The sequence below is a fragment of the Theobroma cacao genome, chromosome 5 (genome assembly GCF_053813885.1).
Source record: "Theobroma cacao isolate CCN51 chromosome 5, ASM5381388v1, whole genome shotgun sequence".
Classification (NCBI taxonomy): domain Eukaryota; kingdom Viridiplantae; phylum Streptophyta; class Magnoliopsida; order Malvales; family Malvaceae; genus Theobroma; species Theobroma cacao.
Genome location: NC_142643.1, coordinates 46339024 through 46349084, shown reverse-complemented (window position 1 = coordinate 46349084; position 10061 = coordinate 46339024). Strand labels below are relative to the sequence as shown.

General features: G+C 33.4%; 2 protein-coding genes across 2 annotated transcripts; both read right to left on the bottom strand.

Annotated features, from left to right (window-relative positions):
• Positions 1-1539: 1539 nt before the first annotated feature.
• On the bottom strand, positions 1540-4204 carry LOC18600395 (uncharacterized). Its single transcript, XM_018122363.2, has 6 exons — positions 4026-4204; positions 3874-3913; positions 3551-3631; positions 2951-3137; positions 2306-2573; positions 1540-1938 (listed from the first exon to the last, which is right to left on the bottom strand). The coding sequence occupies exons 1-6, from the start codon at positions 4080-4082 to the stop codon at positions 1732-1734; spliced, it is 840 nt and encodes a 279-aa protein (XP_017977852.1). The 5' UTR covers positions 4083-4204; the 3' UTR covers positions 1540-1731.
• Positions 4205-5032: 828 nt separating this feature from the next.
• Positions 5033-8879, bottom strand: PNC1 (peroxisomal adenine nucleotide carrier 1). The gene is made up of 5 exons (XM_018120538.2): positions 8565-8879; positions 6802-7033; positions 5962-6108; positions 5678-5835; positions 5033-5589 (listed from the first exon to the last, which is right to left on the bottom strand). The coding sequence occupies exons 1-5, from the start codon at positions 8705-8707 to the stop codon at positions 5307-5309; spliced, it is 963 nt and encodes a 320-aa protein (XP_017976027.1). The 5' UTR covers positions 8708-8879; the 3' UTR covers positions 5033-5306.
• Positions 8880-10061: the final 1182 nt, after the last annotated feature.

Here is a 10061-nt window from a genome sequence, read left to right as displayed (position 1 = left end):
GAGGTTTTGGAAGTGGATGATTGGTTCAAGTCATTGGCACCGACCTGGTCCATTCCAGTCCAAATCCCAGACTATTCCAGCCAATGACACTCAATTTCCAACAGATAAACAATAATTTAAAACTAAACCTAACCTCAAACATTGTCTCCCAAGGGACCTCATTTTCAGGATCTTACATTTGACTCTTTACTTAGGCTGTTTTCCCTTTTCTTCTTTTCCATTTTTCCTCTTCTAAAGATTAGATTGCTAATGTCCATATCAAATGCAGTTTTCAAGGGCTACCAGTGCTCACTTCCCCATTTCTTTATTGTTTTTTTCTTATTTGTTTATTGTTCTTGTGTTTCAGAAACTGGGGTCTTTGCCTTTTGAAGAAAAACAAACACATTTTTCTTTATAAAAGGCATCTTCATCTTTTCTGCTGTAGGTTTAGGTTTCAACAAATATATTTTAGTATAGTTTGTTTCTTCTCATGGACTTGCGTATGGCAGCTCTTGCCCCATCTAAATAATCATTTCTCTGATCTTTACTGTTGAAATTTGTCTTACTTTAAATCTTTGGATAAATTCTACCAACACCCTTTATGATTTCAATCTTCCTCACATGACACCCAATGATTTCTTTTTAATTTAAATTAACACCTTACAAACATCAATTATTCACAATTAATATCTTATGGATAACTTCTGTTTCAACATCGGTTTAGGCTGTTAACAGTCTAACTCTTGGTGAAAGCAGAAGTTATTTACAAGATAATAATTGAATAAAAAAACCTGTAAAAAATTAAGATGAAATTTACCCTGGACTAGATTTGTTTGTATCTTTGGCTTGCATGATGAAGAATCATAAGCGTAAGCATCCCTAACCTGCTAACTATAACATTATTAGAACTTTTGAGGGCCCCCAACAAGAGAGAAGAAGCCCACATGTTTTGACTTGGAGAGAGGACATGGAAACAAATTCATGAAGCATCATTCCAAAGACTCTTCTTAGTGTTTCCCATCGGATCCCGAGCGTGAAATGATGTGAAGTTGACAATTGCTTGTTTTAGCAAAGCTCTCAATTGGAATTGATCACAATGAAACGTGTAATCAGTGTTGAATTATTGGACTGAAAGATGGAGAGAAAATGAGTACACTGAGACAGATGATTACCGTAAAGGCCATAATTGGTCCCATGTTCCTTAGCCCTTCCCCGTCAATTCATATCTCACACTCAAGTCCTCCATCATGGATCTCTCTTTTCTTTGGCTGCAAATTTAAAGGTTCAGGATTCAAAATATGGGTTAAGCCATAGCTTGGCTTCTTCTCCATTATCTGATACCTGCACTGGTATTTTCTCTGATGGAAAAATCAAAGAACTAGAAAGCTTGATCGAACTGCGTTTTCAGGAATGAACACTTACTTGATGCAGCATAAACAGCAGGCAGTAAGGGTATCAGTGTAACGATCATAGCTAGCTTTGGTCACTTTACCTAAGATATTTAGAAAAGAAGAGCTCTAAATCAAGTTTGAAGAGAAAATGAGGAACATACGCTCAAAATTACACAGGAATAGTCACTTGTATATATATTGGCCACCACATTACAAATGAATGAATACACAACGTTTTTACTTGATCAAGAATAATAATTTCCGCCAAAGATTGTAACGGTTAAAACCCAGAAGACCAAAAATCTCTTTCTTTTCAGCCTACGACTACTTGATTTTGCATTATGAAAGAACAGTTTACTCTTTATACTGTAACAGTGAACAAATAGAGTTTGAGTACGACAGCCAGAGCCAGCTGCAACAGGAAGATGCTAGCAACAATCAAGAACCATCTTTCACCAGCTGATTTAATATGTGCTCTAAGATTAAGTGCCACAAAAGTCGCCGACATGAACCCAGCTACACCAGCAATTACCCATCTGAAAATTTCCAAGGGGACAACAGATAGGCACTGCAACCAAGTACAAGCAATAATTTTAGCTAGAAACAAAGTTATGGCACAGATGAATCAAAATTTATGTCGTTAAGAGTAAGAATGTCCAGACAATCAGCCTCACCATAAACATAGCTCTAAAAGTCCAAGTGATCATTTTACAGTGAAAATTTCTCACAAGAAAATTTCAAAGCATAAGTTATTTTTTCTTCAGACAGTTTTCTCAATTTTAATTAACGTTGAGATCTCTTTAAAATTTGGTGGCAATCAACTTATACCATTACCAATAAACTTCTAATAAAAGTTTATCAAAGTCCAACAACTAAAATGAGAAATAGGCAACCAACTTTTCATAGCACAAAAGTCAAAAACCAATGAAACTTACCAGTGCTGGAATAAAGACAAATAAGGAGTATCCATATAGGCAAAACAGCTGGACAAGGCCTGATGGTGCTGAGAAGTACTTGAGAACAACATACAAGGCAAGAGGAACCACAGTGACATAGCCATAGAACACACCAGCAGACCATGTAACCAGATTTATGTCATAATCCCATTCTTTTTTCTTGAGCTTGTGTGCTATGTAGGTCACGAAAGTCCCAATAGATGCTGCTACAAATATAAGAGTGGTGCATATCCAGAATGGTCCATACCTGCACAACATTAAAATTTTAAAAATCATGCATGGTCCTACTTGTAGGAAGCAGCAAAGATGGGTGCAGGAGAGACAAGGTGAAACATCATATGAAACTAAAGTCTTCCACCAATATTTTCTAAAAGAAAAATGTCTTTCATGTTTAAATAATATCCAGAACCAAGAAACCAAAGCCAAACAACCATATTCTTTTCTCTTTTTACTGTGTTCTAAGCACCCATCCCTTAATAAATGTATCTAATCATGAGTAAATAGAAAAAGGACCTTTCTCCTCTCAAGAGAAAATAATTTTTCATACATCTACATTCAATGATTATTCAATGCTTAGCTCATTACTCTATTGAAACATAAATGAGTCACGGGGAGAAAACTCACAAGTCTGGGTTGGTTGCTGTTTTCTCTGTAAACGTTCCTCTAAATGGAAAGAGTGACTCCTTAAGTCTATCCAAAACATCTGAAGTATCGACATCAAAGTATGGCTTGTATGCACCCACTGTGAATGTACGAAACCAGCCACTTCCTTGTGGTTCGTCAGAGCCACCAGCAGGCCTTGAAAATGTATCTGCCTCAATAGAAATGCCATCATTTGCCACCAACATAACAACAAATATTGTTCATGCAACAAGCTAATTAATTTGTCATTTGAATTACAACATAGCAGAAATTACATTTGATCTATTTACTTTTGCACAACTATTTGATCAATTTATTCCGATAGCAGCTATCTCAAATACGTCATCAATGTTATGGATCATCTTTCCTACTACAAAAACTTCATAAAAACCTGATCTTTAAATCACAAATTTATTTGCATAGAGCTAATGCAATCAATATACAAAATGCCGCAGAGATCATAAATCCTAGATATAATGCACCAGGATAAACGAATCGAAGCACAACCACCATCACAAATCAGATTAACTTGAAACAAAAACAAAATTAAAGGAAATTCAAATGAAAAATAATGGGAAATACCATCGGCATCGCGAGGAGGTTGAGCTCCACTAGATATCTTCCCCTGAGCACCTGTCGGAGGAAATGTCTGAAGGCTCGAATCTACAAATGTAAATAAATTAATTAATTAATCAAAAAAATCAACCATATCCACAAATCAGCTACCTCAAAGCTTAAACAACACTCTAACACTTCATTATCCATTAAACCACACATTCACTTCATTCATTATTTCATTTCCTTTCCTTTCCTACATTCTCCAGCAGCCAAACAACAACTACAACAAAAATACATGAATTCAAATCCAGATTCGATAATTTGACAGATGAGAAAAGAGCAAGCACCTGCGAATTTGACGGTGACGTGGCCCGGATCTGAAACCGCCTGAAAGATCGCGGATTAAAAAAAAATTAGCGAACGAGATTTGATTGAATTTAGCACAAAAAACAAAATTAAAATCCAAAATTACGAATAATTAACAATTAATAAAACTTACGGGTACGGATCCAGAAACTTTCTGATTATCAATGCTGGTATAACCTCCGGACATCATCTTTTCTTCTCTTTTTTTTTTCCTTGTTCTCTTCCTTCGAGCAGATCTCTCTCTCTCTCTCTCTCTCTCTCTCTCTCTCTCGTTGAAGTCGAGAGGTTTTATTTGTTTTATTTTATTATTGTTTCTTTGTCTTGTCTTTCTTAAAAGAGCGAAAAGTATGGATCCAAATCATCGGCTGACCTGAACTGACCCAACTAACAAGCCCATCTGATTTGATTATGATTATGGGCTTGGGCTTGTCTTGGGCTAAATTTTTTTTTACGATTAATATTGTGTAATTATCTTGAATTTTAATATTTTTAATTAAAATATGATATCGATAATGCTATTAAAATACACTCTGAAACATCAATTATCATGTTAATAATTTATAATAAAACGGAAATAATTTTATATTTGAAATTATTTTTTTTTAATTGATGAGGTTTTTATGCTTTTTCTTTTTTTTTTAATTTTGGGGTTGATGAAATATAGAAATTCCCATCTACCCTACATTGTTTACTGTGTCCCCAGAGGATGACTCAATATTCAGCAACTGACTAGAAAATTCACTGATAATTTATCCACCTACTTGGAATGTAATTGTTCCTAAACAGCTGGATTGTTGAAACCATAGATTAAACCTTTGACTATACTCTTGAAAAATCAGGCATTGGTAACATTTTAATCACAAAAAACAGTTTCAATCAGTGCATGGCAGTGAAGGAATCCTACAAAAGTTTCCCCTTCTTTATGCCTGTGCCTGTTCTGGAAGCAGTATATCATTGCATCTAGTAAGGAATAGCTTCTAATTCTGTTATGCAAAAGTTATCCCAACCATGTTCAGGACTTAATTATGGTTTCATTAGAGGAGGGTCACAAATGCAGCATAAGCTGTAATGGAAGTCCATAAACAACCAATTCTCAGGTTGAAGCGATAATGCTTTTCCTTCTTGTAACAGAAAGACACAGACAGAAAATAACAAAATTTCATTTGAACAGAACATGCCATTCAAGTAATATTACTGTGTCTGTTTTTGCATTGTTCCCTGCATCAGATACAAACTTATTTCGAGGATGAAGCTGCAAGATCTAGCTCTGATTGGTGTTTACCTAAAAGAGCACCTATGTTGCTGCAGCTATGCTTCAAAGAATTCGAGCCTTACCCTATAAATTACAAATGGTTTGTATTCAAATGAAGCTAGATTATAACTCATCTCTCAATTATAACTGATATTATTCTTGTCACGCATTTTTTAATTTACCCCTTGTGAGCAATAGATACCTTCGGATAGCAAGTATAAGAACCCAAGTGGTGGCTGTAATTTTCTCTTTGATCATCAGAAGCAAAGCAGAGCTTAACACTGTCTTTGTGATCTGGGCCTGTAATCCCTTGAAAAAGCCAAGAGTCCCTTCCCTTCTCCAAATAGCATAGATAACTCCTGACAGTGTTTTACGGGATCTTGGTTGATCTTTCTTAGTTCTATCATCATCATCTGGATCTGCAGCTTGAATCATTACCTTACACCTGCATTGAGTAGATATACAAATTAGTTATATAGTCTACTATACAGAATGCTTTTAGAATGGGACAATTTGAGAAAGCGGCTACACACCTAATTGCTGGATAAGTCAAAAAAGTTGCAACACTCTTTGATGCTGCACCTAACAGGAAAGCTGTGAAGGCAGATAGAACCACTGGGGATGAACCTTTGCCTGCTTCTTTCACTTTTTGTTTAAGCAGTCGTTGTTTCAGCTGATCAAAAACTGTATACTGCAGTTTACAATAAATTTAGCCTTAGTTATGAGGAAGGTAACTTAAAATAAACAGTAAGATTTGGATATGAACTTGTGAGGCAAGACAGTCTATACTTTTAAATTACAAAGCAAGATGTAGAACCTGAATTGCAGGGTTGGAGGTCAGCAAAAGAGAGATGCCAAGGCCATCAAATGCATCACTCAAGGTGCCCTCTGTGAGGGTCTTCCAGAGCCCTTTTGATTTTCCAAAGGCACTTGTCTGCATCCTTGAGGAGGCAGTATCCAGGGGCTACAAAGTGATAAACCAAGAATTCAAGATCAAACTCCAAAATTAAAATGTACATGCTCAGGAGTTATGCCAAATTATACATGATAAAGAAAGATACTTGAAACTTTTTTCTGAAAGTCAGATACTTGAAACTCTTACGGCAACATCAGTATCTCTTCCACTTTGGTTCAAAAACAAAAGTATTGGTAATAATCTATAATTTCATAAATCTGTTACCAGTCTCCATGCAAGCGAAAATAAAGGAGTATTTGTCCAAACTGTCACTCATAATCAAGTATTTGATGGAACTGTCACTTATAATCAGAGATAAGTTGTACTCTTTTATTGCTCAACTCAAACACCAAAGACTTGCATTCTAAATTTCAATTGCACAAAAATTTCATTTTCTATTCCTTTTTACATTTTTCACAGAAATAGTAAAAAAGGCAGCACATTTTTACTTTCTTGGTTACTCTGTCTTTGCAGCAAACACATGAAATGCTGCCAAACAAGATTAGAAATCATGGATGGTAATCTACCAATTGACTATGGAATGTTGAGGATTCCATATTTTTCCAAAGCATCCCCTATAATTCAATCTCCATGTGCTCAATCAAGGAATTTGAAATAGAAAGTCAATGTTTTGTCTGGATGCATAAAAGCTTCTGTCTATTTAAAACAAAGACATGACAGACTTGCCAAATGATGTCTCACCTGAGTGACAATAGCAGTACAAGCCCCTGCTGCAGCAGCAAGAATCAAGTTTGCTTTTGTTCCAATTGATTTGGAACCACTCTTTTCTAAATACAGTCTTTTGAAGTAGCTATATCCATAGAAGTAGACAAATTGTGCAATGAACGACTGCAGGTTTTTGGTGCCTAGGCCCTGGTATAAGGAAAGAATTTGGCGGGTAGATATTGCTTCCCATAATACATCTGAGAGGTTCCTATATAAGATAAGAAATTGAGATCAGAAAATGACAAGCTCAATCCAAGAATTTCCTGCATTAGCCAACGGGCATCTAGTAGTAAGGCACACATGTATAAGAAACATCATTGATATCAAGTACCACTGCAACAATGACAAAGGAATAAACAGTTTGATTTTTCAACCATATGATCAAAAAGGAAAATATGAATGGAAATGGAGAAGGGAAGAAAATTCAGTACTTGCGTTGCTCAATAGGGCTGTAAACAATCCGAGCCGAAATGAGCTTAGCTACGTTTAGGCTCAGCTCATTTACATATAAGGTTGTTTGGGCTCGATTTGTGTTTGGTAAGGATTTTTAAATTAGTCTTTGAGAACAGTTCGATTATGTTTGGCTAAGTTTGAGATTGAATTTGGTTCGATTCATTAGCTTAAACAAGCTTGTTCATGAATATTAAACAAGTTTATTCATGAAAAATTAATGAACATAATCATAAATTACTGAGGAATCTGTTTGTAAACAATAAATAAGCCAACAATCAAACTATTTTAAACAAACAAACTTGAAAGAAAATGTAAATAATAATAAAAGAAAAGAGCTATTAAGAAAATATAATTATTTTATAATTTTATTCTATTGAAACAATAAACAAGCTTGCTTTTAAATGAGCTCTCAAGCGATTTATATACGATTTCATAAATGAATAATAAACGAACTTGTTCATGAATAGAAACAAACTAAACACTCGTATCATATGTTCAAGCCCGAGTATGTTCATGAGCTGTCTGGTGAACTTATTGGTTCAGTTACAACCCTATTGCTCAAGTTAGAAAAACATAACCTGATAAAGTAAAAAACTGCTGAAAAATCATAGTGACTTGTAGCAGCAGACAATCCTCTCAGAAGAATCTCAGATGAATTAGTACGGATATACTAAAGGGAATTATGGTAATTTGTCACTCACCAAACTAATATGGAAAGTTTATTCCTCTACCACTCTCTTCCCTTTCTCACCAAACTAATATGGTAAGTTTAGTCTGAAGAGTTAGGCCAGAATCAACTCCAACCTTGCAGGTCATCATCTGAGACCCACCGCGCCAATTTACACATCAATCATTTACAAAAATGTAAGACAAGTATATGACCAGAAAAAAACAGTAAGGTTACAATGAAATTAGCATCACATGATCCAATTCCATTAATATACCTCATTATGCTAGGATTATATCCATATTATCAACAGCAAGTTTTCACTTGTCAAATTACTCAAAGGTTGTTCTCTTCCATTGCTAACTCACACAAAAACACAACATAAAAACAAAACATTTTTTAACTTAAAAAGGGTAACTTCTAGCCTCACCTACGAATCAAAAACATTGCAAATGAAAGAAGTAAAGGCATAGAAACGAAGAGATCAATTCAACATAAATTGAACCAGAAAAACAGAGAAACGAAATTTAGAATTCCCCGGATCATGATTACAACAAAACAGAATAAACCCAGACTTAAAAACATTTAAAAAAAACACGAAAAATAAGAAATGGGTAACCTGTATTTTTGTTGACCATGGGCTTGAACCTCGGCTTGGTACTTGGTTTTGCAGGTATCAAGAGGGTACAAAATCGTGGTGCTCAACAGTGACCCTATAGCACCCGAAGTTGCCTCTGATAAAGACTCTAAATCAACACCCATCTTTAGGAAAAAAAATCCTTCTTTATTTTTCTCTATGTTTCTCTGTTTCGGGCTTTGGGAATTGGAAGCTGAATCTAACGAAATCGTTCGAGCCGGCTTTTATACGTAGGAAACAGAAAGAAATGGAAGGTAGCTGGAAAAGGAATACGCGAGGGCGATGGAGATTGGTGGCGTTTCTCATTGGGATTTGAAAAAACGTGGGATTTGCCGTCTATTTAACGGCGCGGCTTAACGTCGGTTGTTTGGCTTTTGTCGGATCACGGGATTGGTAAGTATCTAGAAAGTCACCCGAGTCAACTACTACTTGCACGCGAAACTAACGGCGTGTTTCTTTTTCTTTTCTTTTTTTTATTTTTTTATTTTTTAAATTTGATAATTCGTATTTTCATATCTTAAATACGATAAGATTAAACATATATATAATATAAATAATATTTATATTTTAAATTTAAAATAAATATATGTAAATATTTAAAAATTATATAATACGACACGATTAATATACATATTAAATTTATTAATATACGATACAATATAATTAATAAAACGATTAATATGTTTAACAGATTAAATAAAATTTTTTATAATTAAATATAATTTTTATTATTTAAATTTAAAATTAATAATTATAAAAATAATTATAATAAAACAAAATAATAATAACATCAAATATAATATAACAAAAATTTAAAATTAAAATTTAGACATGGTATAATTACATCATTATCTTTATAAAATTTAAAAAATTTATTAAAATAATTATTTAAAATTATTTAAATAAGACAAAAATAGTATTTGACTATTAATTTTTAACAAGTTGATAAATATGTCACAAATACATGTTTAAACAAAGATAACACGATTAATATGATTAATTAAGCGTATTTAAACGTGTTAGATATGATTAGACACAAAAACACATTAAAGAACGAATCGTGTCCAAAATTATCAAGAACATTATTTTCTAATTATATTTCTTATTAAAACAATAATTCAATCTCTGTACTTTTATTAAACTGATTAAAACAATAATTAATGACATGAATATTCAATTGTTAAATTTATTTATATTATTTATTTTGATCACGTGAACACTTTATAATATACTAACTACTTTGTTTCAAATAATTAATTCAACTTTTTGTATCATTTATAGATACAAAAAATTGATAAAAAATTTGAGAATTTTAGATCCTCAAAATATATAATCAATTTACAAAAATATTCCTCATGTCACATCACATCATCAAGATTATGCCACGTTATTTAATTTAACGGTTGTAGATTGACACCATTAACAATTGTTTTTAACTTGATATTTAATAAAAATATAAAGATTAAATAAGTTGAAATT

Excerpts from the sequence above, each read along its gene's own strand:
- LOC18600395 (XM_018122363.2), bottom strand. The coding sequence starts at position 4,082 with ATGATGTCCGGAGGTTATACCAGCATTGATAATCAGAAAGTTTCTGGA. Across the intron at positions 3,138-3,550 it reads ACCTCCTCGCGATGCCGATG|ATACATTTTCAAGGCCTGCT; the intron begins GTATTTCCCATT and ends CTATTGAGGCAG. Across the intron at positions 1,939-2,305 it reads TTGTCTTTATTCCAGCACTG|TGCCTATCTGTTGTCCCCTT; the intron begins GTAAGTTTCATT and ends ACTTGGTTGCAG.
- PNC1 (XM_018120538.2), bottom strand. The coding sequence starts at position 8,707 with ATGGGTGTTGATTTAGAGTCTTTATCAGAGGCAACTTCGGGTGCTATA. Across the intron at positions 7,034-8,564 it reads CATGGTCAACAAAAATACAG|GAACCTCTCAGATGTATTAT; the intron begins GTTACCCATTTC and ends TATCTTATATAG. Across the intron at positions 5,836-5,961 it reads CCTCCAACCCTGCAATTCAG|TATACAGTTTTTGATCAGCT; the intron begins GTTCTACATCTT and ends TGTAAACTGCAG.